The sequence below is a fragment of the Zootoca vivipara genome, chromosome 16 (assembly GCF_965207765.1).
Source record: "Zootoca vivipara chromosome 16, rZooViv2.hap1.1, whole genome shotgun sequence".
Lineage (NCBI taxonomy): Eukaryota > Metazoa > Chordata > Lepidosauria > Squamata > Lacertidae > Zootoca > Zootoca vivipara.
Window position 1 is genome coordinate 31,500,641 of NC_142599.1, and position 26,626 is coordinate 31,527,266.

Here is a 26,626-nt window from a genome sequence, read left to right on the forward strand (position 1 = left end):
GTGTTACGTAATATTAGTTTTGAGGATCTGATCAAGGACTTTTGCAATTAGAAAATGTATATTCCCCTCCCCAATATAAAGTGGAAGATTACAAAAATAAACATTGTTTTCCATCTTACTGTAGGTTCTGTTTCATTTCGAAGAATACAATTTTATTTTAGTTTATTGTTTATATTTTGAAATAGAAATACATGAGGGAACCAAAATCTTTTAAGTGCTTAGGGCAGGCATCCCCAAACTGCGGCCCTCCAGATGTTTTGGCCTACAACTCCCATGATCCCTAGCTAACAGGACCAGTGGTTGGGGAAGATGGGAAATGTAGTCTAAAACATCTGGAGGGCCGAAGTTTGGGGATGCCTGGCTTAGGGTCTCTAAAGGTATTGATCTGGCCCTGATAAGTGGAGCCTCCTTGCTGAGTTCTGCAAGGGTCAACACTGAGACTAAGGAGGAGGAAGCCGACAGGCCAGGCCACCCCCCTGGACTGGGGCAGCACAACATTTGCCCTAATGTACCTGCCTTTACCGGAGGAATTGCTACAGCTCCTTGATCATTTTTCTAAACATTTCCCAGAACATACAGCTTGGCAAGAGGCACATGTTGAACCCAGCGAAGGCTGACCTCAGCTATTGATCAGCTTCTTGGGCAATACTTTAAGCTACTGGAAACTAGTTCCTGAGACCCTGGCTGCAATTTTTTAAGAAAGCTGAAATGGATTTTTCTTGAGGCTCACATCTGCCCAGAAGACACGCCCTCTTCCCTGGAAGCCCTGATCTCCACTCCTAGAAGCTGGGAGGGAAGGAGTAGTTATGCAGCGATGAAGGGAATGCCGTCTGGTGTGGAAAACAGGGTGTCGGTGACACCAGGCTTGTCCCTTGTCCCCAAGGTGTTCAATATGGCCAAGCCACCGGGTACTTCCACCAGGTATAGCCAGCTATAGCAGATTTGAGTCTGTGAACTGTTGCCTTGATACAGGGAGGCAGGTTTGTAAATGCATGGGATTTTATAGATCAAGAATTGGGAGTCTTTTTTTAGCTCAGGGGCCGCATTCCCTTCCAAGGGCCATGTGTTGATGGTGGGTGGGGCAAGAGATGAAAGCGGACAGAGCAATGAATGTTAATTTTTGTACTCTTGTTAATAATAATTTTAAAAAAGCAAGTGGTTTCTACACTCTCCTCTCTGTCCTGGGAAACAAGAAAATTCATCATTCAATGGCATATTCCAGTTAGGAGAAAACACACAGAGAGGGAGTGAAGCACGGTAGGCTGTGTGGCCCATAGAGTCTCCTAAGGGCCAGGCATAGGGGCTGGGGGGGCCCCCTACATTTGGCCACTAGGCTTGATATTTCCATTCCTGTTAGAGATGCTTAGGTATGAATGGGGTATGAGAGAGGCATTTCAGAAACTGATTGGGCTTGGATGTGAAGCACTGTACAGTACAAGGGTTGCCAAAGTATGAGGGGGAAGAAATATCCCCTGGCGTCTGCTGCCATCAGTTCACAAACAAAAAAAAGCAGATTTAACTGTGAAGCTTGACTAAGATGACAGAAAGGTGAAGGAGGGGACAAGAGGAAAAACAGGGTTGCATGTCCGCAGTGGTTTCTTAATTCTTCGGAGACTCTCAGCTTTCATTTTTTTTTAAATCACCTTATGTGGGTGATGCTTGCTGAAATCTCCCCAAAACAGGAAGTTCCCATGGAGCTCAATGTGACTTCCTTCTGAATAGTCACACACATAGGCTTGCACTGTGAATAATATTCCCAGTACCTCGTGGCAAGTCACCAGCGCCTGCCTAAGCTTTGTCCTCCTGTCCATGAGTGGAAAACAAAAAATACCCCACAAGACATTACGCAAAAAAGAAGCAACTATGCACACACATTTGACATATTTGCATTATTTGAGCAAGTTGCAGAATTCACTTTGTACTGGTGCAGGATTTGGCATGCCTGGGCACAGAATTTAAGGCTTGTGTGTTTGTTTGTGTTTGTAGAACACACCACCTTAGGAGAGGCAGGAGAGGCCAAAGTGGCAGGGGTAGCTAGAGACATTGTCTACGGTGGAGATGGAAGCTATGGAGACCCCATAAAGTGGCCTTCAGCAACTGGGGTGCCTTTCAGATGTTTTGGACTCCAACTCCCATCTCAGCCCTGATGGGCATTGTAGTCCAAAACATCCAAATGGCACCCAGCTCCTGAAGAACGCAATAACAGCTCAGTCAACAGAGCAGGGATGGGGAACTTGTCAGGTCCTCCTGATGTAGCTAGACTACATATCCCATCAGCCCTGCCCCTGACCAATAGTCATACCAGCTGAGTGGCTGATGGGAGCTGGAGTCCAAGAGCCCCTGGAGGACCACCCTGCATTACAGAGGGGTCAATCATGACATCTTAAGGCAGGCCGAGGTACAAATGAGATGAAGCAGTGGAAGTCAACATGTTTATTGAGTGGTCAGCATGCAAGTTGCTGGAACAGCCACCAACACATGCAAACTGAGGCGGACACAGCACAGAAACACTCAAGAGCTCATGGGGAACAGGAACCAGCCCCTCCCCAGGATCAGGCCCCTGGCTTGGCAAGGGCTGCTGTCCTTCCTAGAAAGAAGGGGTGGTGTGGTGGTGGGGCTCCTGATGTCGTTGCACTCCAGGCCCCATCAGTCCTAGAGGGCCAACAGCATCAGAGTTGAAGGGAGCTGGAGACCAGCAATGTCCAGAAGGCCATAGATTCCCCCATCCCTGATTCAAAGAAAAATGCTATGATTGGGGGAAGAACACATCAGCGGGAGGCGAGACACAGGAATCCTTATCCTTGCTTCCAGCTGTTTACAACTTTTTCTTCCAAAGAATTGCAGCAAGGGCTACTAGAGGCTTAACCTCCTTGCACCCTTTCCCTTCTCATAGTCAGGCATAAGCAGGTGCCGATATACGTGCATAAAATACAAATTCACAATACAAATGTAAATCTTGTAATTTTCATACACATAATCTGTTAATGCTTCCATATTCATGTTTAAAGATCCATTACCTCTGACAGGATTTCATTGTCAATTGGATTCAATTGGATTATATTTGGGGATCCTCTTTCCTCTGTTTTGTTGTTGTTGTTTGTTTTCTGCTCCTGTGGGTGGGGATGTGGCTCAGGAACTGTTACAGTAGTGTTGTGATTGCTCTCTTAAGAAACTGGTTTTATTAAGTGGAAGATTAAAGGTGGCTAAAATGGGGGGGGAATCAAAGGGATTAACTTTTGGATTTCACTTAGGTCCCCCTCCCAACACCAATCAACATCATTCAAGCACTCTTGTTATAGGAGAGAGCAGTCAGACTATAAGACAAATGTTGCCAGGGAGGGGGGGGAGCATTTTTTTGGGGGGGGGCAGAGCAGCCAGCAGGGGAAAGCAAAGGGGGCTTTTTCACCAGTAGGAAGCTGCAGCATTCAATGAAGAAACGTTTTTAAAGAGGGAGGGCACCGAAATAAAAGGCATTTCCCCAGCAGTAGGAAGGTGAGGGGGGAGGCGGGGATAGCAGCAGTTGTGAATCAAGTCTCTTCTCACTGGAGACAGAGTGTGCCTTCCATGCTGGGGGTCAAGAACAGGGAGCTCATCCTTAATAAATAAAAGAGTTCCAGGGCAGCATGTCCATAGATGGGCAGGGGAGTGGCAGTCAAAGGCTTCAGCATCTGTGACCAATCGAGTTTGGCCGAGTCCTTCTAGCTCCTCCCACGCCCCACGGAAGCACTGCCAATGTCTCAGTGGCCAAATGGAGCCCAGTCACACCTCGATGCTGGGGTCGGAGCCCAGGCCCTGCTTTTGCAACAACTCCTCTTGTTTCATCTTGGGCTTTTCGGTCCGGGTGTGCCAGACGAGCACCTGCAAGATCAAAAGATGTGTTTAGGTTTCATTTCTCTACTATTGGTCCCCGAGTTTGCTTGAGTTTTCCTCTTCCCACCCCACCCCTTTTCCTTTTCAAACATGTATTGTTTCAGGGGCAAACATACAAAGATTTCCCACTCACAGAGGCTACCACCGTCAACCATTATGTGGGGAAGAGCAGTAGGACCATCTGCCCTTGGGGGTGACCGTACCAACGGCGCTAAATTGCTTCTCGACATCTCAAAAAGGAACTTCTCAATGGGAGTCAGGCCTGCCTCGTCCGAGACAAACCGCCTTAAAATAGCTGCTGCAAACTTCCTGCTGCTTGAGGAAGTGAAACCCTGTATTAATGAATGCCGTGCACACACACTCTCCCCTTGTCCTGGTCATCTGCTAAAACATTGGTCAGAATTCAAGGCAGCCTTCCCTGACCTGGTGTGCTCCAGATATTTTGGACACCAACTCACAACAGCCAGAGGCAGAACAGAGGAGCTGAGGGAAGTTGCAGTCCAGGAATGGGAAGCCTGTGGTCTTCTATATGTTGATGGACTCCAACTTCCATCAGCCCCAGCCAGCATGGCTAATGATAAATAGCTGGAGGGACCTGTAGTCTCCATGTCCCAACCAATCAGGGATCACATTATTAAATGCACTTACAGAGGTGTAAAGCAGAGATGGGGAGCTCATGGCCCTCCAGCTGTTGTTTTACTCCAATTCCCATCAGCACCAGCCAGTGTGGCCAATTATCAGGCCTGGTGGGGTTGTAGTCCAGCAACATCTAGAGCAGGCACCCCCCCCAAACTGTGGCCCTCCAGATGTTTTGGCCTACAATTCCCATGATCCCTAGCTAACAGGACCAGTGGTTGGGGAAGATGGGAATTGTAGTCCAAAACATCTGGAGGGCTGAAGTTTGGGGGTGCCTGATCTAGAGGGTCACAGGTTCCTCATCCCTGCGGCGGTCAAAAATATTGCCAGGTTGGAAATAGCTGCTGTCTAGGAGACTGTGGCTCCTAGGCTGCTGCCACCCTCCTTTTTCATCAGAGATTGGCATCTGTGGGGGACTCAATAGAATCATAGAATTGGAAGGGACCCTGAAAATCATCTAATCCAACCCACTACAATGCAGGAATCTCAACACATGGTCTCCCATCCAATTTGAAACCATACCAGACCCTGCTTAGCTTTGCAAATGTGCTAGCAGTTTTACTGGTGTCTGCCAACCTGCTCACCTTGGTGCAGTTGTCAGCTTTAGGCTCCAGCTCCTCAATCGACACCAGTGACTGCAGCAGGCTGCTCTCCAGGTAGCCGCGCTCGGCCAGCAAGTCAAAGTGAGCTTCCCGATTGGCCAGGAGCAGATCGAGGGCCACGGCAAAGCCGGCCATGTCCATGGGGAAGGGTCGGTTGGGCTTCCAGGCTGTGTAGAAACCCACCACTTTGCCGTTCTCCACCAGGGGGCGCTCAAAGCGGAGGCCTCCCACCAGGCCGACGGGCCACACCGAGACGCGCTTGGTGGAGCGGATCTGGTTGGGGACAGGGTGGAGCAAAGAAGGAAAAAGAGGGAAAGCGTTTGATAAAACTGCTTTTAGAATGTTTCACTTTTCTGGAACACTTTCTTTAAAAACTGTGGCTGTGTTTGCAGCCCTGGGTGGGATATGAATTGAACGACAACAACAACACCTTCTGGAGACCAACGCTGCCTGCTTTATTTAACAATCTGTTTATTCCCATCTCTTGTGGTAACCTGGAACCTCTCCCCAATAAAGCACCGAAACAATCCTGCTCAACACATGCTAGTTTACCATGCTACCTTAGCCATGTCTACTTAGACAGAAATCTGGCAGAATTCACTGTGGGCTTCTATCATTTAAGTCACATAAGTTAGGACTTATGTATGTAAGGAGTAATTCCTTCTGTTCAACCCCCCACCCCCCACCAGCTGTGAGGCTTGTTACTTAGGCACCTATGTCCGTAGAAACTGACACAACTGCAGAATAGATAGATAGCGGAGTATCCATTTACTCCCACGGAATCCCACCCAAACTTTGTTAAATCTCTGGGAACATGGGAGCCAACACTTAGGGGCCAACGTCAGTGGCGTAGCAAGGGGGAGCGATGGGGGCGGGTCGCCCCGGGTGCCACCCTGGAGGGGGGGGAGACACTCGGCACGCCACTGGGGAACATTTTTTTAATTTTCTGTTGCATGAGATTTTTCAACTGTTCTTATACGTTCTTTCAATGCTGATTTCATATCTGAAGTTGGTTTTGTTCTGTAAGCTCTAGTTTTTCTGCAATTCATGTTTTTCACTTTTCGCCAGAGCCGCATAGGGGGGTGACAAAAAAAAAATCGCACTGGGCACCAACTGGGCTTGCTACGCCTCTGGCCAAGGTCCCTATTCAAGTTGGCACCCCTGCCTGAGAAGAGCGGCTGATTGCAAAACCACTCTGAAAATTATAGCTCTGTAAAGGGGAATAGGGACCTCTTAGCAATTCCAAAAAAACCAAAAAAAACCAATGAACGACACCTCCCAGGATTCTTCGGGGGAAACCATGACAATTTAAAGTGGCACGATACGGCTTTAAATGTACAGTGCAGATGGGGGCTAAGTCAGAACTGATGGAAGATTTGTATTGTTAGTATCATCTGACGATGCTTCTTTCTCCTCCTCCCCATTATATTTGTTAAAATAAAAGGTTCTGTTTTTCAAAAGAAGGAGAAGAAGAAGAATATGTAACATTCTGGAATCTAGGAGAACTGCAATCCCCGCCCCCAATCTATTGCTCCCCTTCTTGCTGGCACTGACTTCGTCAAAGAGGCGCAGGCTATAGGTGTTGTCATCATCTGCAAAATACACCACTGCCTTCTTGCCCAGCTCGTGGTTTTCCCGCAGCCACTGCAGCGCCAGGTTCCGCTGCTCCACCCCCCGGGGCTTCAGCCAGTTGGGGTCGCTCTCCTTGCGCTTGTGCTCCTTGGGCGTCTCGGTATGCAGGTGTGTGAAGCGCAGGTGGCTCTGAGCCAGCAGCTCCGAGACCAGCTGCGTCTTGGCTGGCGCATCCTCGATCACAATCCAGTGCAGGTTCTTCACGTGCAGGAGGGTCTGCGACAGGCGCACCAGCTCCGCCTTCTGGACCAGCCTGGGGAGGAGGAGGAGGAGGAGGCCGGAGAGAAGGAAGCAGGTGAGAAATTGGGAAGACAGATTTAGAGGGAATCCAGCCACAGCTTTGGGAGGGGCATGCACAGTTTGGTAGCAGAGTGTTTCCTTTGCATGCAGAAGGTCTCGGGTTCAACCTCCAGGATCTCCAAGTAGGCCAAGAAATGTCCCTTGTCAGAAACCCCTGAAGAGTCACTGCTAATGGTCCGAACTTTGTATAAGGCAGCTTCCTAGGTTTCTATTTCACAGATTCTGCGTTTGTGGCCAATATCTGGTGAAAGACGTTATTCACTATCTATTAATCTGTCCTTTATACAGTGATCGAAGAAAGATTTCTGGAAGGAACGGCTCCGTATATTTGGAGCGACACTAACTGCTTTGGGACACATAAAGTGGCTCTTGGATTAGAAACGGAGAATTAGATAATGTTGCTATAAATTGTTTCGGGAGACTGGGAGGTTTAATCTGAAGTTGGGTTAGCTGGCGGTACTTCTGATTCTTCTTTCTTTATATTATCAGTGTTTGCTATTTATTTATTTCATAGAGCCATAGGGTTGGAGGGGGCCACAATGACCATTTGGTCCAACCCCCTGCAACACAGGAATCAACATTTGTATTTTGGTACATTATAATGTAATTGCCATGGGCTTTGGACAGCACAATAAGTTTATTGGATATGGTCTATTCAGAACCACAAAGAGGGGAACCTCTGTTTATTTTTAGGGGAAAGGCCCTAACTCAGTTGTAGAGCCCCTGCTCTGCCTGCTAAAGGTTGGTGGTTTGATCTCCAGCATCTCAAGGCAGGGCCGGGAGAGACCCCTGCCTGAAAGCCAGGAGATCTGCTGCCACATAGAGACGGACAAACCAGTGGTCTGACTTGGTACATGGTAGCTTCCTGTGTCTTAAGGGAAGGGCTCTACCTCAGTGTCAGAGCATCTGTTTTTCATACAGAAGGTTCCAAGTTGAACCTCAGCTTCTACAGGTAGGGCTAGACATAGACTCCTGTATGAAAGCCTGCAGTCGCTGTCAGTCAAAGTGTAGACAACGCTGAGCTAGATGGGACCAGAGGGCAGTTTCCTATGCCCCTACGTCTCCTCTGATCAGCAGATCCTTCCCAGTTGCTGAACTATGATCCTGAACTGACACTGCCCCCTACCTCCAAGGATCTGGCAGACACCTTACCTAGCGTAGGTGGGCGTGACGGCATAAATGACCGGCAAGGCTTGTTCTGCTGGCTCTGGGACTTTTTCCCGCCCCTGGAGCCGCTTCAGCTCATTCTGCAGCTGGGACAGCTTTTTCTCCTTGGCATGGATGAGGTCGCTGGCTGACTTCAGGTGCTGGGTGCAGTCACAGGGCTGTCCTGAAGCCAGAGGGAGGAACATCAGCACACAACTGCTGCAATAATATCCGTATATATACTGTATTGGCCTGAATATAAGCCTCACTCCCCCCCTCCCAATTCTGACCGTGAAAAGTTAAAGTGCAGCTTAAATTCGCAACCTTACAAAAATTGGCTTTTACCATATCGCTGCTGAAACAGACATACGGTAAAACGGAATGCCAATTTGCGAGCTTGAGACTGTTCATTTGCCATTTACAGGTGTGAGTGCCTGTGGAATTGTAGCAATTGAATAGCGATTTGCGATTGTACGGTAACTTTTGCGGGCTTGCAAGATCAAAGGCTTAAATTGGCTCGGAGTTACAATTCTATCAACCACAGCGATTTTCAGCCTGTAACCCAGTATTAAGGGAGTGGCTTATATTTGGATATTGTCTTTTTTCCTCCCACCCCCCCTTTGAATTTTAAAGGTGCAGCTTATTTGCGGGTGCAGCTTATATTCGGGCCAATACAGTATATATAAGAATTCTGAGAACTTAGCCCCTCACAGAGCTACAATTCCCAGAATCCTTAACAAGTTCCCAGGAGAAGAAGGGGAAGGAAGCCGTATGGTGTGGATATAGCCCTGAACAATGTAAGGTAGGGTGGAGGCAAAGGGTTACATTCTAAATCAGAAGTGGGGAACCTGTGGCTCTCCAGAAGATAATGTTGGACTTTAACTCCCATGAGCTTGACAGCATGGCCAATGGTCAGAGATGGGAGTTGTAGTTTAGAAGCACCTGGAGAATACCTACCCTATCCTAGACACATATCCCAACCAATCAGGGACCACATATCAAATGTACTTATAGATGTGTAAAGTTGGGAGTCCAGCAGTATCTGGAGGGCCCAGGAGAGTATAGCTCTATGCAGTAGAGCCTAGTCAAATCTTCTATATCTGTCGGCAGGCCATCATAAGACTACGACTGGATACAGACTTGGCTGTTTTAAACATCAAGTCAGGTGTTGTTTTTGTAACTCTTTACCCAGCAGTGCTAAATATCCAGCCTTAGGGAAGAGTTCTGAGAACTCAAAAGTTTGTTCATAATTTGCTTGGTCCTAAATAAAGGTATTGTCGCGGGTGACGCTGTGGGTTAAACCAGAGCCTAGGGCTTGCCGATCAGAAGGTCGGTGGTTCGAATCCCTGTGACGGGGTGAGCTCCCATTGTTTAGTCCCTGCTCCTGCCAACCTAGCAGTTCAAAAGCAAGTCAAAGTGCAAGTAGATAAATAGGTACCACTACTACAGCGGGAAGGTAAATGGCGTTTCCGTGTGCTGCTCTGGTTCGCCAGAAGCGGCTTTGTCATGATGGCCACATGACCTGGAAGCTATACGCCGGCTCCCTCGGCCAATAATGCGAGATGAGCGCGCAACCCCAGAGTCGGTCACGACTGGACCTAATGGTCAGGGGTCCCTTTACCTTTAAATAAGGGTATTGCCTGCTAATAAATATTGGAAATATCCTTACAGTGTGTTTAGTTGGAAGGCAGTTCCATCATGCCTGGTAGGGTTTAAGTCCTAGATAGTGTACCAATAATTGGGCATTGTTTTAGCTGGGAATGATTCTATGCAGAATTGATGCAGCTTAAATTTGCCAAGTCATGTTCAGATGCAGTATACATCAAAGAAGAAGAAGAAGAGTTTGGATTTGATATCCCGCTTTATCACTACCCGAAGGAGTCTGAAAGCGGCTAACATTCTCCTTTCCCTTCCTCCTCCACAACAAACACTCTGTGAGGTGAGTGGGGCTGAGAGACTTCAAAGAAGTGTGACTAGCCCAAGGTCACCCAGCAGCTGCATGTGGAGGAGTGGAGACACGAACCCGGTTCCCCAGATTACGAGTCTACCGCTCTTAACCACTACACCACACTGGCTCACAAAGCAGTGCTTTTTTCTGAAAAAAATGTTTAGGGGTACTCTCATTTTCCTACTCATATTGAAATACTGCCCCTCAATGAGGCCAAACTTAAATTCACAAAATGTTTAGGGGTATGCGTACTCCTGCGTCCCCTAGAAGAAAAGCACTGCATCAAAGTACCAGGTATCAGAGACAAACAACAATGGAGGACCACCACTGTCTTGCTGTCATTGTGAGCTCCCAGAACATCTGGCTAACTGTGGCTGGAAACAGAACACTAAATTAGACAGACTTTTGTCTGAAGCAGCAAGCGATGTTCATGTTCTAGCGCCTGAGTTTGTTTTTTCCCCTTCCCCCTTCCCTCCTCCCTCCCAATCCATGTTCCTTTTGTGTTGTGCCTTTTGGATTGTATGTCCACAGATAGGGACTGCTCTTATCATTGTTATTTGTAAGCCAAAAAAAACAATGATAGTTGATTACGGATGACGGTTGAACTGTGAGATAAAGAAGCTTTAAAGAAATAAAAACAAATATTCTCAGTACCCTGGTGATAATACTCTCTATTCTATCAGAAATCTCTAGAATACCCTCACCAGGGAAAAATGTTGGGTCTCCTCCTTGCTGGCCTTCAGGAAGGTCTCTAAATACCATTATAATCTAGATGCCTTTTAGATGGTTAATGGTGCTGGGTGATTTATCAGCTGCTGAATTTTTTATCAACTTTATTTGCCACCATTAATGTAAATATTGTATTTTGTGTGTGTGTGTGTAATCTCATAAGACACCTTACTGGATGGCTTTAAAAGAAGATTAAACAAATTCATGCAGGAAAAGGCTATTGATGGCTACCAGCTATTTTGGCTATGTCCTCCCTCCACTGTCAGAGGCAGTATACTTCTGAATACCAGTTGCTAAGAATCAGAAGTGGGGACAGTTGCTTTTGTGGTCAGGTTCTCCTTACATGCTTCTCATAGGCATCTGGTTGGCCACTGTGAGAACCAGGCGCTGGACTAGATGGGCCTTAGGCCTAATCCAGCCGGGCTTTTCTTAGGTTTGTACTGTTGTGCAGGCTATTGTAAAGTGCCTTGAGAGAGAAGTTATCACGAACGATGATTTACAAGTCCATTAAATAATAACAAGAGGACATCTCCATCCCTCCTTTGCCACTCACCCAGTTGCAGCAGCGCATACATCAGGCCGATCACCGACACCAGGAAATAGATGACAAACACGTTTTTCAATTTCACCTTCATGGCAGGCCCTGCAGAGATGAGCATCAAACAAAGGTCAACACATGGCTCTGTAGGTAAAAAATTAAGATACCACCCACACCATACATTTAAAGCACTCTTACGCCACTTTAATAGTCAGGGCTTCCCCCCAAAGAATCCTCAGTACTGTAATTTGCTAATGGTGCTGACATTACCGAGTTACAGTTTCCAGCACCCTTAACACACTGCAGGATTCTTCATGACAGTTAAATTGGTGGTGTAAACATGTACACAGAAGGACACTGTGCTTGCCACCCTAGCTGCTGCATTCTACACTAGTTGCAGCTTCCAGGGCAGCCCCACGTTGAGCGCATTACAGCAATCAAGACTTGAGGCTACCGATGTGTGAAACATGGTAGTAAGGCTATACCAGCCCAGGGATGGTTATTACTGGCACTCCAGCCAAAGCAGACACAAAAAGACACTCACAGGTACTGAAGCCACATGGGCTCCAGTGACAAAGACAACTCCAGGGAATACACACAGATGATGAACATGTTCATTTTGGGAGAGTGCTACCCTGTCCGGAGTAGGCAGGCATTCCAATCCAATTCCTAGAGCTGTAAACCGCTTGACACACAATATTTCTGTCTTGTTAGGATTCAGTTTCAGCTTACTGGCCCTTATCCAGCCAATCACTGGTTCTGGACTTGTACAGCCTCACCTGACTCCATTGTAACAGAGAAATAGAGCTGGGTGTCATCGGCGTGTTGATGGCACTGTGTTCCAAATCCTCAAACGGCTGCTCTCAATGGCTTCATATAGATAGCAACCAGAACCGGGAACCAGTTGCTAACCTGTAGCACTCTGCAGCATAATTGCCAGGGGGCCGAGATGCAGGGTTAGAAGCAGTGTTCCTACTCAGAGTGAACCTACTGAAATGAATAGGCATGGTAGGTTCATTCATTTCAGTGCATCTACTCTGAGCAGAACTGAGTTGGAGGCAACTCATAGTCACCCAATGCTACTCTCTGAAAGTAGTCCTGTATGTAGGATTGGAACCACTATAAAATGGTACTGCCAACTCGCAGGACAGAGAGATTAAGCAAGAGTAACATGGTCACACTTCCCTTGCCACTCGCCTGATAAAGGTGCAACCATGGGTGATTCAGTGCTAAAACCCGGTCTAAACCTAGATAGAAATATATTGAGATAGTTTTCTCAAAGGTGGGCCACCACTTGAGCCCCTTGCTGAGGAGGGGCATATTTGCAACCTGGAGGTAACTGTCAGAAAGCAGCAGATAAACAACCACCTTTTTAAAGCGGTAGTCGCCGTCACACAATAATGCACTTACAACACTCTGGACTCACCTGGTCAGCCTTCCCTGGCTAGCTCAAGGAAACCACATGTGTTTAGCCAAATGACTCAACGTACTTTGTCCACATCCTCAGGCCTCAAAAGCTGAACCTGATCCCATAAACCAGACTAGACAGTGCACTGGGCACTTCAACTGGACTTGTCATAACCATGCCATCTAAGTAATGCAAAAATGAGAGATTTTTTAAAAAGTTAATAAGGTTTTTTAAAAATATCACTTAACCATAAAAACCTCTAAGCAGTTTTCATAAATTATAAAGGGTTGCATACAGTGTTAGTCCTGCTCAGAGTAGGCCCACTGAAATTAATGAACATGACTATTGTTTTTAGTAGGTCTACTGTGAGTAAAACATTGTTGGATACAACTCAAAATACTATCCATAGAATCTGATGATAAAAACAAGTTAGCCTAATTTATTTTAAAAAGAAAAGCAGCAATTTAAAAATATATACTTTATAAAATAAAATAATGTCTTGATAATGCATGCCAGATTAACAGGTCTGAGTAGGCTTGCTTAAACAAAAAAGATTTTAGCTGGTGCCAAAAGCAGTACAGTGAAAGTGCCTGCTTAATATCAATGGGCAGGGAGTTCCAAAGTGTAGTTTTTCTCCTCAAAGTGCCTAGCAAATCTATCTCAGCAGCCTGCTTCACTGCTTACAGCTCCTGGGAATAACAAGGAGCAGCGTGGGCTCCACAGCATCAAATAAGGAACTCAGGAGCGATCCTGTCTGGACCCTCACATCTCATCATTCTTCAGAGACCAGGGTTGCCAGGTCTATCTAACTGTCCAAAAATCCCCAAGAGCCTTCAAGAATCCATCAAATCCCACTACAGTCTCTAGGTATAGAGCATCTTAATGGGTTTCCCATTTCTGTAGGGAGGAAATGTTGCCCTAAGTCCAAACCTTTACCAGGAAACCATCTGGCCAACGACGACAGGACAGTTTGAAGCCTGCAAGCTACGCAAATGCCTTTGGAGTTGCGGAGATGGCATCTGAGCACATATAGAGTGTCTTTACGTCTCTCTCTATCATGCACACTCCTAGGAAGAGAGCAAGGGCTTGCTGGCTTGTGGGATGCAAACACTCCTAAGCCCCTGCAACCTCTTATTTTAGGAACCCCAAACCCTGATGAGATCTCTCTCCCTCCTTGTATGCTAAAGCCCCTCCCCTTCCCCTTGCAGTTACTGTGCAACCTTCAGCACTGCAGCATCATGGAGGCTCTGGCAACCCCTTTAAGCAGAGCCTCTCCATCTTTTCCTAGCAACGCAGCAGCAACCCCACGCCGACGCCCCTATCCCCCGTTCAACACCCCCCCCCCCGTCTCCCGGCATGGGAAGGGAGACGGTGTGACACCGTTGCTATGGCGACGGAGCAAAGGCCGGTGCTCACCACGCTTCTGCTACTGCCACCCGAGGCGAAGGAGGGAGAAGGGTTACGGGGACTAGGATCCTCAGCTGCTCAAAGCCCCCTTCATCGTATCCGGGGTCCCCACGGAGTCCCCCGCGCCGGCCAACCCAGCACTTCCGGTCCAGCCGCTTTTATCGTCCTTCAGAGGTCCCTTCTCGTGTAGGCTCCCCCGGTGCAGCTATTCCCCGTCTGGCCCGTTCCCCCCACCTCCTGATTGCTTCATGCCTTTTCTTCTGAAATGTTGAAATACGTTGAAATGTTTTCCCTAGCTTCAGGTACACTCCGTTTTGTTCTCTTCTGCTTATAGCTGTTTCGTTTTGTTGTAGAAATTAATAAAAGCCACTCTTTGTCCTTATACCCGATATAGAGAAATTGAGGCTCCAAATCGGTAGGAGTAAGGAAACAGAGACCGACTCTAGAGACAAAGTCGAAGCAAAACGGCGATTACGCCCGATCCTTTATTGCAAAGATAAAGACTGTTGCAACAGGGTTCCCCACTCTCCGCGTGTGGAAAGAAAGAGAACCCCGAACAAAAAAAACAAAGCATACATTTATACCCCCTTTTTCGTCATAGAGTGGTCAAAAAAAGTCACGAAGAGGGATGGTACAATTGACAGGTAAGTGTTTGACAAAGGGTTGCTGTTTTGATTTTAGAAAAGTAGGTGGCATCCTGCCTACGTGTCGAATGACCACCATTCATTCGACACGTAGGCAAATGGAAAATGAAAATGGAAAGCGTAATGCTGGTGGTCAACAAAAGAGGTTTAAAGACTGTCTGAAGGCAAATCTTTAAAAATGTAATATAAACACAGACAACTGGGAAACACTGGCCTGCGAGCGCTCCAGTTGGAGAACAGCCTTTACCAACGGTGTCATGGGCTTTGAAGAAACTCGATCTCAGGACGCAAGGGAGAAACGTGCTAAGAGGAAGGCACGCTTGGCAAATCCACACTGTGATCAACTCCTGCCTGGAAACCAATGTCCCCACTGTGGAAGGACATGTGGATCCAGAATTGGCCTCCACAGTCACTTACAGACCCATTGTTAAAATCGTGTTTATGGAAGACAATCTTACTCGGCTACGAGTGATCGCCAAAGAAGACATGTCGAATGCAAACATGTTGACAATAGGGTGGGCGAGTTTAATTCATTTTTCATATAAGTTTCCAGATAGGGTGACCGCGTGTCTTACTTTCCTGTTTGAAGGGCTGTCAAGAGGACAGAGCTTCAACTCCCAGCACCCTGCACTTTAAATAGTGTGGATGTGACCCAAATCCAGATTAAAGAGAATGTACCCTATGAAGGGAGAGGACTTGAACTTGCGCATCTAGTTAGCACCGCTACTTGGGACAGTGGATGGAGGTCCCAGTGGATGGCACAGAGGTCACCTGGTCACAGTCTTGCTCCCCATGACAGTGAGTTATATTGCATTTCTATTTAAATTAGAGCAAAATGTTTCTCTAAATTGGCCATTTTTATGCAAACCAGTGTCCTTTTTTGGCGGGGAGGTGACATGCTTAAGTAAAAATAGCACACAAGGTCTTGCAGAGCCTTAAAAGATTTAGCAAATTAATTATGGTCACATTTGTGGACTAGATAACACTTCCTCAGATCAGACGCTTGTTTTCTTAATCCTTCTTTCTGTCTTTCTCATTCATACATTTATATCCCAGCTCTCCAAGGAGCTCAAGGTAGCATACAGGATTCTCCCCATACTTATTTAATCCTATGAAGTTATGGTTGAGAGGCTGTGACTGGCCTAAGGTCACCAAGCGAGAGCTCCCTGACCAACTGGTGATTTGAACCCTGGTCTCTCCGGTCATAGTCTGACAGTCTAACCACTACACTACATAAGGTTTTGGCATAAGGTGTTTTATTGTCACATAATTATGGGGAGATCCAATATGGATTATGTAAAGGTGGATGACCACTGGGTGCAGACTTTGCCCATGCAAATTCAACAGAGAAAACAAGAAAGGTTCTATGGGATAGGAATTGTAGCCATACCTACCAATTCATCCCACAAGGTCTAAGGCAGGGAACCTGTGAGCCTCTACATGTGAGCCTCTTCTACAGCAGGGAAGGAAACATGGTGCACTTTCAGATGCTATTGGACTCCAACTCCCATCAGCCCCATCTAGCATGGTGAACAGAAGAGACGTAGCTCAGTGGCAGAGAATCTGCCTTGAATGCAGAAGGTTCAATCTCTGGCATGGCACGGCTAAGAGAACCCTGCTGAAAGCCGTGATATGCAATACTGAGGTAGATGGTCCAAAATGGTCTGGATGAGAAGGCAGCTTCCTAGGTGCCAGGAATTATGGGAGTTGGGAGTCCAATAGCATCTGAAAATGCACCATGTTTCCTTCCCTGCTGTAAGAAACTGGTCCAAATGGCCAGTGTTTCCTAGCCGCCACCCCCAAAAGGGGAGGAAATCCAAACACAGCTCAATATTCCCTTTTTAAAAGTTTTATATGTGCTACTACCGTGTTTCTACTAAAATAAGACGTGCCTCTAAAATAAGCCATGGCACGATCTTTTAAAGGCAAAAAAATATAAGACATCACCCCAAAATAAGACATGTTGGGGGTACCGGTACCTACCCAACCCAGCGGGAGCCGGCAAACGCAGCAGCGCGCGCCGGGCCCCAGCCCAGCGGGAGCCCCAGCACAGAGACGCGCCGAGCTCCGACTGAACGGGCCCCAGGACCCGGCAGCGGGCGGCGCACGAAGCCGCAGGACCCGGCAGGAGCCGGCAGCAGCCCCAGGCGCGCCGCGCCGCACCGCACGAAGCCCAGGGACCCGGCAGCGGGCGGCGCGCGAAGTTGCAGTAGCCGGCAGCAGTCCCAGCCGCGCCGCGCGCACGAAGCCCAGGGACCCGGCAGCGGGTGGCGCGCGAAGTCGCAGTAGCCGGCAGGACCCGGCAGCAGCCCCAGCCGCGCCGCGCCACACCGCACCGCACAAAGCCCAGGGACCCAGCAGCGGGCTCAGCGGGCGGCGCACAAAGTCACAGTAGCCGGCAGTAGCCAGCAGCAGCCGCAGCCGCACCACATGAAGCCCAGGGACCCGGCAGCGGGCGGAGCGCGAAGTCACAGTAGCCGGCAGCAGCCCCAGCCGCGCCGCACCGCACAAAGCCCAGGGACCCGGCAGCGGGCTCAGCGGGCGGCGCAAGAAAGCCCCGTACCATACTTAACAATGCTGTACCATGCTCAATAAAAAAAAATAAGACATCCCCCGAAAATAAGCCGCGATGTGTTTTTTTAGAGGAAAATTAAATATAAGACGTGTCTTATTTTAGGAGAAACACGGTATTATGAGGCTTGCCTCTTTCTTTGCTCTCATGGTCCCCTGACTCGAATACACTATGCATCCATGCAGCAAAACAGACACCTCTGACATTGTCATGCGTAATCTATGGCAGCTATCAAAAGAAGAAAAAAAACCAAAATGCTTATTTTTAATGGTTTTTTATTGTCCATCTTTTATCAAAACACTCAGTCAGTGAAAGCTTTATACCTGCAGATGAAATCACAATCAAGAAAGCATGGGAGGAGAGGAAGAGTGTGTGTGTGTGTGTGTGTGTGTGTGTGTGTGTTTTAAAGAAGGGATTTTGACCATTTTTTTAAAAAAAGAAAGAAAGAAAAAAGACTCGCTCTGGGCCTTTTGCCTGCAAATGCACGAGGGAGAACCAGCCAGGACCAGGAATGTTAATCCACGTACACACACAAGACGGCCAAGGCCAAACGCAAGCCAGGCAGCCTAGCCTGAGAGGGGGCAGGAGCAGTGATAGCTAGAAGCAGGAGCGGGAGAGATGGAAGGCATAGCGAGAAGTGTAAAAAAGAAAAAATCCTGCCAGTCCCACTCTACCCCAAGGAGGATGGGCCCCTCTCCTCTCTTTCTGGCAGGAAAGGGGCCTGATTTCTTAGCAGCTTCTTTCCCCGCCCACCTGCCACTCTTGTTTTTTCCTGTGCAGGACAACGCCCCCATTCCACATTCGCTTCCGCTTGCTCTCATAACCCAGGGCCTGGTTTTCCAACCAAACCGCACCATGCCTCCCCTTTCCCTTCACATGATCTGTCTCATCTACCCTCCCCCAAGAAATTATATAAATAGAAGTGCCAGTGATTCACTGACACCAAGATAAGCCCCATCCCCACTCCGGAAAGAAATAGAAATCCCTTCTCACTCACAGTACTAAGGATTATTTGGGGGGGGGGGGGTTGAAATAAGAAAGTATTGGGACTGGTGGGTAAAAGAGAGCGTGGGGAGAGAATGGCCACGATCTAGTTCAGGTGTGGGGAACCCAATGCTGCTGAACTACAACTTCCATCAGCTGTAGCATGACCAATGACCAGGGGATGATGGGAGCTGTAGTTCAGCAATGTCTTAGGGGCCCAAGGTTCCCCACAAGTGAGCTAGGTGTACATGTTGCCCTGTTGTTTATGGCGAGTGGCGGCATGGGGCAGGGAACAATGAAAGAGGGAGTTCTCCATACATTCACCTGTTGGCAAGGAAAAGGTTAAAAGGCAACCCCTGCCAAGGTCAATCGTTTTGTGGTCAGTAACTGGAGCCAGGAATTGGTTGGGCAGGAGAGAGATGAAGAGGGAAGTGGAGATGGATAGGAAACTGAGGAGACCAAATCAATTATCCCTCCCCTCTGGAAAGGCCCAGCCCCTCAAAATGGTTGGTCCCAATATTGCAACTCCAGGGAGTGGGGTGGGGTGGGAAGGGAAGAGATCTTTCTTAGCCACCACCCCCGGCAGAGGGGAAACGAGACTCTCAACCAACTCCAACCCGGAGATTCTTCATTCTACAGCAAATATTGCTAAAGTTAATCTATGGAACCACACGCAGGGGGGAAAGAAAGAGTCCAAGCCAGGATCGGAAGGGGAAGGGGTGGAAGCGATCGTCGCCACCGCCCCCTCCCAAGACATGCCTGAGTGGTACAGGATGTTGGACTTGAGCCCCTGCAGGGTGGGGAGCACATAGCCTTCCCTTCCCACATGGCCATGAAAGGGGAGGCACCACAGAACTCCCCAACACTGCTTGAGTGTTTCCTTAGCCCTCTTGTCCAGCTGAACCCCTCTGCCCGCCCTCCCGCCCAGCCTCGTGGCATTATCGCAGGGAAATGCTCCAGTCTGCCCCAATGTTGACTGCAGGTTTCCGGATGGTTAAGACAGACGTTTCAGCCTCATGTGTGAAATCCAGGCGAGACTCTGCAACATCTTTTAGGATTTAGGGGGGGGGGAGGGAGAGAGAGAGAAAGAGAGAGAGAGAGGAGATGAGCACAGCTGAGGGGGGGGGGAAGTGCCACCCTTCCCCAACAGAGGACAGTTTGAAGTCGAGTTTAGCTCAAGGACGGGGAACCTGTGACCTTCCAGGTGTTGCTGAACTACAGCTCCCATCAGCCTCAGCCAACAGGGCCAATGATCAGGGATTCTGGGAGTTGTAGTCCAGCAACATCTGGAGGGCCAAAGATTCCCCCATTGCTGTAAATCTTAGCTGAAAGTAGATTAGATTAAAATTAATATGCCGCTTTTCCCATCCCCAAAATTCTCACAGTGCACACAGACAAAACACCACCGTTCAGTTTAGTTCATAGGAAACTGTTGCTCAAGTTTTATGGATACCAGGGGGAACCATTAACTTTTTTGCTGTTGGGGGGTATTCACTGCCTGCCACAACAACTTCTCCCAGCAGATGTTGGCCCCCTCCTTTTCCTCCTAAGAAAGCCCCACTATGACCCAGCTCAGGTGACCGTATTTCAGCTTACTGAAATGAGGCACAATTTGTCTATCCTGCCCGGGTGCCTAAGGCAGAGGGGAGTCTTCCCTCATCACCTGGATTCCTACTTCCTTCTATAACTGGAGGCACCCAGGACCAAGCCTGGGCCTTCTCCATGTTAAACATGTGTTCTTCCACTCAGCTACCGTCCTCCCACCCCCACCCCCCACAAAATAACAAAACATGGAGATGCCAGTAGATGGAGCCCAGGACCTTTCCAATCACTCACCATTCTGTTTGAGGAACACTGCCGCTGGCTTCCCGGCTCCCAGGATCACCACCCGTTCAATCCAGGCCGGAGTTTCAAAGCTGCCCTTCGGGTCTGCGGAGCTGGAAGACAGGAGAAAACAAAGGCAGGGGAAGGGGGTTGGAGGGCAGTGAAGTGATACTGTAGTCTCAAACTCTACTTAAAAGTCAACAAAGATGGCACCTAAATCCCACCCCCAAAACATAACATTTTCACCCGACTTACAATAAAGCAAAGCAGGTTACAATAAAGCAATATAAGATTTACACAGCCGAATAACAAAATGTCGGCATTAAAATGCTAAAACAACCGCCGCAAATAAAACTAAAACAGCACCAGCAAATAACCATCCCAGAAGCAGCAATTAAATAATTATGGGACTACATTAAAATAGACAGCTCTGGCCTTCGCATTAAAGAGGTGGTCAGACCCACCATGTCTGGGCTGTACTGTTCCAAACTTTAGATGGGGGTGTTGGTGGTTGAATGGCCACCAGTTATGGAAAAAATACTTGCCTGTAGAAACCTAGCATGTCAGGGTTGGGCAGGACTGCTCTTCCCTGGCACGTTAACTTTCCATGAGTGGGGAGAGGAGCCTTTAATCCTGCAACTGCCCCACCTGCAATCTGAAGTGCAATCATAGGCCGACCACCTTAGTTAGAAGCAGCAGCACCAACCAGGCAGGATAGGTGGTCTGGGGTGGGGATTTTGTGGGAAAGAGGAGAGAGGCCAAGTACCTTGCCGTCAACGTGTTGCCGGAGAAACTGAAGCGGCGATGGAGGTACTGCCCCTTTGTCTCAAAGTTGAATGTGTGCCCGTCGTCAACAAAAAGCTCTCCTTGCGCTGTGCCCTGTAAAGAGAAGTGGGGGGGGGGGCATTGACACAGAAAGCGAGGAGGTCCTGCTAGTTAAATCCAGTACAGGGTGGAGCTACCATGGTCAAGACACTCTCTGTGCAGCCTCTTCCTCTTTATTGCTGCTGCTGCTGCTACCACTCTCCCAGATTTTTCAGTCTCTCCCCATCAGGGCAGTGGTGTGGAATGGATATAGGAGATGGGCAAACCTCTGCAATCTGAGGAGCCCCGTTCGCTTCTGGGCGTCACATACCAGTGGTGGGTGGAACCAGAGGCTAAGATGGTGAAGTATAGCACTGTAGACTAGTTCCCTACACACACTGCTTCCTTCCTCCTTCCAGGAAAATGAGAGTTCAAGGACGCATCCCAGCCAGGCAGAAATGCACAAGGAGCTGAAGCAAGGACCTGCTAGCTAGGGATGATGGAAGTCGTAGTCCAAAAAACAACTGCAGACCCAAGTTTGGGAAAGCCTGCTGTAGAGCATCTCTCCCACAACCCTGTCCCACATTGCTCCTTCCCACCTCACCTGGGGGCCCAGGGCCACGTAGAGGGTGTAAGGGTCATTGTACATGCAGTCTGAAGATCGCCGGACCCGCTCCTTCCGAGCCACGATGCTGCCGCCACGCTGGTACACAGGAATCTGCAGAGAGGCGTTGAGGACCATAGGAAGCTGCCTTATCCTGAATCAGACGGCTGGTCCCTCTAGTTCAGTCTGCACTGACTGGCAGCAGCTCTCCAGGGTTCCAGACAGGGATCTCTCTGTCTCTTTCTCCAAGCCCCACCCGGGGATGCTAGGGAATGATCCTGGGACCAGATGCTCTACCACTGCGAGCAATGCTCAAGTTGCGCTGCTTCCTACATCCATTGGACAACTACCTTATCCCTCCTAGCTCCTTGTTTATTTTCTATAAAGCTGCTGTTAAATGTTAGTTCTACTTAAGACCCATTGAGATCAATGGACAGGACTAAGATCGAGCCATTAATTTCTACTGTGAGCAGAAATGAATTGGATGCAGCCCTCTGTAATAGGATGAGCATTTTAAGGACTATATTGTTTTAAATGTTCTGGTCTAAAAAAATTATAATTAGACAAGCCTATCCAGATGTTGATATGAGTTTTAATCTGGGTTTTTAGTTCACTGTTGATTTTAATTACTCAATGATTATTCAAAATAGTTGTGTTTAGATGTTTTTTAACTGATAATTGTATTGTTTTATTCTTCTTGCAAGACACTCTGGGGTTTTTATTACAATCAAATATTATTTAAATCTTGTGAAATGGAACAAATAAAATAAACAACAACAACAACAACAACAACAACAACAACAACAACTATAACTTGCATTATGAGACTAGTATTTTTCAGGGGGTTAAGTTGTAAGGTTTGCTGCTGTGTTGACATTATTCTGCATTGTTCATTATATATTCTATACTGTATAAATAAGTACTGTGTATTAGGAATTATTATGTACTACTGATTGCTATCCACCTGGTTTAATTTTTTGTAGCATAGTGATATTATGCTATGTATGTTACTATATTGTAAACCATTGTGTGGTCTTTTGAAAGAAGGTGGTAAAGAAATGTCTTTATTGTCTTTTTGGTGCTTTTTTTTTACAACACTTAAAAAACACCAACCCTAGTCTGTATGTGCACTGGATTCGAATTATTTCCAATATAGTTGACACCTTGGTACTCAGACGTTTTGGCTCCCAAAAGCCGCAAACCCAAAAGTGAGTGTTCCGGTTTGCGAATGTTCTTTGGAACCCAAATGTCCAATGGGGCTTCTGCGGCTTCCGATTGGCTGCAGGAGCGTCCTGCAGCCAATCAGAAGCCGTGCTTTGGTTTCTGAACGTTTTGGAAGTCGAACGGACTTCTGGAATGGATTCCACTTGACTTCCAAGGTACAACTGTATGTAAAACAGGTGTTTGTTACTGAGTTGCAAGCCAATGCTAGTACTACTCAGAGGAAACTCACTGAGGTCCAATTATAGGTAGGTAGCCAGCCAGCCGCGTTGGTCTGCCGTAGTCGAAACAAAATTAAAAAATTCCTTCCAGTAGCACCTTAGAGACCAACCATGTTTGTCATTTGTATGAGCTTTCGTGCGCATGCACACTTCTTCAGCTGCATGCACACGAAAGCTCATACCAATGACAAACTTAGTTGGTCTCTAAGGTGCTACTGGAAGGAATTTTTCACTGAGGTCCATTAATTTTAGTGATTCTACGCCGAGTACAACACAGTTTGTGGCAACCCACTATTATTAATGGCTTCGAGAGGTTTCATAGAAAGAGATTCATGAGTGGAATTCAAATAAATATAGAATCCTAAGTGGTGGTTCCAGGGTGGGGTGGGGTGGAAAGACAGACGCCTCCAGTGGCCAAGGAAGCAAGGCTTCCATGCCCTGTCTTGGTTCTCTTCCTCCCTCCAGGGATCCCCCCCCCCCGCCACCGCATCAACCCTCTCCCCCCTTTTGACTTACGCTGCTCATGGTGACTGCTAAATAATGGGTTTGGGGCGCATGAAGTTTCTGGTGAGTGTGGACATCATACCAAACCTGCATGGTGGGAAAAGGCACGTTAGAGAGGACTATGGACATCCACAGGACTTGTCACTCCAAACTGCAAACAGAATCTTGGGAGTGCTGGGGAGCGCCAGGTTTAATTTAAAACAGGGCTGGTCGATCTTGTGCTTTCTTCTGTTGAGGGCTGCAGCCCCTCATAGGCAATATGTGGGACCCCATGCCAGCAGTAGGTGGGCCTAGAGCCTCAAGTGGGCAAGACCACCCCTTCTGTCTATGTCTGTCTCTCTGTCATCCCCTTTACTTTCTCTCTCCCTTTACCACCCCTTCTCTGTCTCCTCTTTCTCTCTCTGGGTCATCGCAGCCTTTATTTCCTTAGCGCTGGACACAGGTAAAGCCAAGGAACTGCCAGAGTTGCTCACTCTCTGTGCTATACACTCTGACAAAGGACTCTCCTTCTCCCACCCCATCGCGCCTCATTTCCACTCTGCCAGCCTCACTTACCTCTCCTTTGCCAGGCAAGTAGACCTGCACACCTCGGGCCCCCTGTGCTGTGACTGGGTGAACCAGCAAGGCATCGCCTACAAAGGGAAGAAAACAGAATAAAAGTATGAGATCTAGAAACTTGCATTAACTGCTCCTCTTGTAACCTGGCTCTGAATTAGGAACATTAGAGGAGCCCTGTTGGACCAGATCAAAGGACCATCTAGTCCACTATTTTGTTCCCACAGTGGCCCACCAGATGCCAAAGAGAAGCCCACAAGCAGGACCTGAACGCAACAGCAACTGGTATTCTGCTTCTGATACTACAGGCAAAATAGAGCCAACATGGCTAGCAGCCACTGGCAGCCTTATCCTCCAATATTTTGTCTAATCCCCTTTTTGAGCTGCTGGCCTTCACTACATTTTACACACACACACACACACACACACACACACACACACACTTGTAACAGTACAAAACAATCCCCTCCTCATCTCATAGAGCAGGCATGTCAAACCTGCGGCCCTCCAGATGTTTTGGACTACAATTCCCATCTTCCCCAACCACTGGTCCTGCTAGCTAGGGATCATGGGAGTTGTAGGCCAAAACATCTGGAGGGCCGCAGGTTTGACATGCCTGTCATAGAGCAAGCAAGAGAAGTCTAAAGTAAAATAAAACAAAACAAAAGCATGAATCTAATAAGGTAAAGGGACCCCAGACTGTTAGGTCCAGTCGTGGACGACTCTGGGGTTGTGCGCTCATCTTGCTTTATTGGCTGAGGGAGCCGGCGTACAGCCTCTGGGTCATGTGGCCAGCATGACTAAGCCGCTTCTGGTGAACCAGAACAGCACATGGAAACGCCGTTTACCTTCCCGCCGGAGCGGTACATATTTATCTACTTGTACTGCGTGCTTTCGAGCTGCTAGGTTGGCAGGAGCAGGGACCGAGCAATGGGAGCTCACCCTGTCGCAGGGATTCAAACCACTGACCTTCTGATCGGCAAGCCTTAGGCACTGTGGTTTAGACCACAGCGCCACCCGCGTCCCCATGCAACCCATTAGGAAGTATCAAAGTTCAAGCCCACAATGTTCAGAGCAGCCATAAAGTTTTGCATGCTGCATTGCATCCAACGCCTGCATTTCATCTTTGTTTGCATAAACAATAAAAAAGCGCCAATCTACCACAAAAGAATCTTTGCATTTCTGTTCCTTTAGTCAGCAAAAGCAACCTGTCAAACTATCTTATACCAATTAGATAATGTGTTACCCTCTTGGTCCACCCCTCATCTAGCTCAGCAGGTACAAGAAGACTGCAGGTTTGAAACATTTGTCTCAGTTGCTGTTTTGGAAAATGTTTAACAGGGCCAGTTCTGATAGCTGCTGTACAGTCATTTTAGTAATTATAGTATGTAATTACAGGTAGTTATCTTCATTAGAAACAGCCCTATTGGGCTCATATACCATTTTTTTGGACTATTTTAAATGCTTATTCCCTCATCCTACATGATACAGATTAATGGGAACTTTAACCGCATACAATTCCAGAAATCGTCTTCAATCAAAACATTCCATCACTACATCTTGTGGAACTGAATTCTATAGTCTACGTACAGGTGAAACTCGGAAAATTAGAATATCGTCGAAAAGTGCATTTATTTCAGTCATGCAACTTAAAAGGTGAAACCAATATATGAGATAGATGCATGACATGCAAAGCAAGATATGTCAAGCCTTTATGTTGTAATTGTAATTATTTGTCGTTAGGCAGGTCAATTATAAATGGAATGTAATTAATGAAATGTAATGGCGATGTTTATTTTTGTATTATTGTAACTATTTGTTTTATTACTGTGGAATTTCCAAAAGAAAGCATTTGTAAAAATTAAAAGAAAAATTAAAAATAATAAGCTGGACTACTGAAATAAATGCACTGTTCGACGATATTCTAATTTTCCGAGTTTCACCTGTATGTACAATGTGCTTTTTGAAGAACTGCTTCCTTTAGCCAGTCCTGAATCTCCCTCCATTCAGCTTCACAGGATAAAACTGTGTTCCAGTATTATGAGGGGAAGAAAAACCTCTGTCTCTCAAAACAGTTGAGAGAAAGAGAATCAGCACATGTCTCACAACATCCTTCTGAACCCCTGTAACTTTTTATATCATCGGTGTTCCAGTTTTATTTTTCACCCCTCTTTTGGTGCACTATTAGTGCAAGAGCGGAAAAATATAGTAACACTGGGGAAGCGCCCCAGAACTAACAAAGCAGAATGGGTGGACAGTTTAGTATAAACCCATGACTAATGCATTATTATTGCATCAATCACAAGTTGCAAGAAAACACCCTGAGAAACCTCACCGGTCTGGAGGGACCCATAGTGATTGCAGAAAACTTGGAAAAGTCAATGTTTATAATCTCAAGAATAGGTAAGATGGCTGCTGGCAGCAGCTAGGCTATAGAAGACTTTGCAGAGCCTGCAAATATCCCCATGGTACAAAAA

At 47.4% G+C, this 26,626-nt stretch overlaps 2 protein-coding genes and 1 long non-coding RNA gene across 6 annotated transcripts in view; 1 reads left to right on the plus strand and 2 right to left on the minus strand.

Annotated features, from left to right (window-relative positions):
• Positions 1-2,418: 2,418 nt before the first annotated feature.
• Positions 2,419-15,142, minus strand: B3GAT3 (beta-1,3-glucuronyltransferase 3). 3 transcript variants are annotated; one of them, XM_035097843.3, is made up of 7 exons: positions 14,226-15,142; positions 12,828-12,991; positions 11,417-11,506; positions 8,193-8,370; positions 6,663-6,993; positions 5,091-5,381; positions 2,419-3,858 (listed from the first exon to the last, which is right to left on the minus strand). In XM_035097843.3, the coding sequence occupies exons 3-7, from the start codon at positions 11,496-11,498 to the stop codon at positions 3,760-3,762; spliced, it is 981 nt and encodes a 326-aa protein (XP_034953734.1). In that variant the 5' UTR covers positions 11,499-11,506; positions 12,828-12,991; positions 14,226-15,142; the 3' UTR covers positions 2,419-3,759. The 3 variants fall into 3 exon arrangements, with proteins under 3 accessions (XP_034953734.1, XP_060125400.1, XP_088516127.1); XM_060269417.2 differs by lacking the exon at positions 14,226-15,142 and adding an exon at positions 13,740-14,129; XM_088660001.1 differs by lacking the exon at positions 12,828-12,991 and having other exon boundaries at positions 14,226-14,365.
• LOC148683149 (uncharacterized) lies at positions 14,364-22,720 on the plus strand. Its single transcript, XR_015947547.1, has 4 exons — positions 14,364-14,518; positions 14,611-14,860; positions 15,450-15,658; positions 21,464-22,720. It is a non-coding gene; the product is annotated as an uncharacterized LOC148683149 (long non-coding RNA).
• GANAB (glucosidase II alpha subunit) overlaps positions 17,691-26,626 on the minus strand; it is a 33,970-nt gene continuing 25,034 nt past the window's right edge. For both annotated transcript variants that reach the window (XM_035098185.3, XM_035098183.3), the window contains 6 exons: positions 24,150-24,226; positions 23,607-23,681; positions 21,649-21,762; positions 21,007-21,119; positions 20,253-20,353; positions 17,691-19,464 (listed from right to left, as the gene is read on the minus strand). In XM_035098185.3, the coding sequence (XP_034954076.1) occupies positions 19,355-19,464; positions 20,253-20,353; positions 21,007-21,119; positions 21,649-21,762; positions 23,607-23,681; positions 24,150-24,226 (590 nt within the window). In that variant the 3' untranslated portion in view covers positions 17,691-19,354. The remainder of the gene's footprint in view (positions 19,465-20,252; positions 20,354-21,006; positions 21,120-21,648; positions 21,763-23,606; positions 23,682-24,149; positions 24,227-26,626) is intronic.

Coding starts and splice junctions, on each gene's coding strand:
- B3GAT3 (XM_035097843.3), bottom strand. CDS start 11,498: ATGAAGGTGAAATTGAAAAACGTGTTTGTCATCTATTTCCTGGTGTCG. Junction 8,371..11,416: donor GTATGCGCTGCTGCAACTGG/GTGAGTGGCAAA, acceptor CTCTGGCTTCAG/GACAGCCCTGTGACTGCACC. Junction 3,859..5,090: donor AAGCTGACAACTGCACCAAG/GTGAGCAGGTTG, acceptor TTGATCTTGCAG/GTGCTCGTCTGGCACACCCG.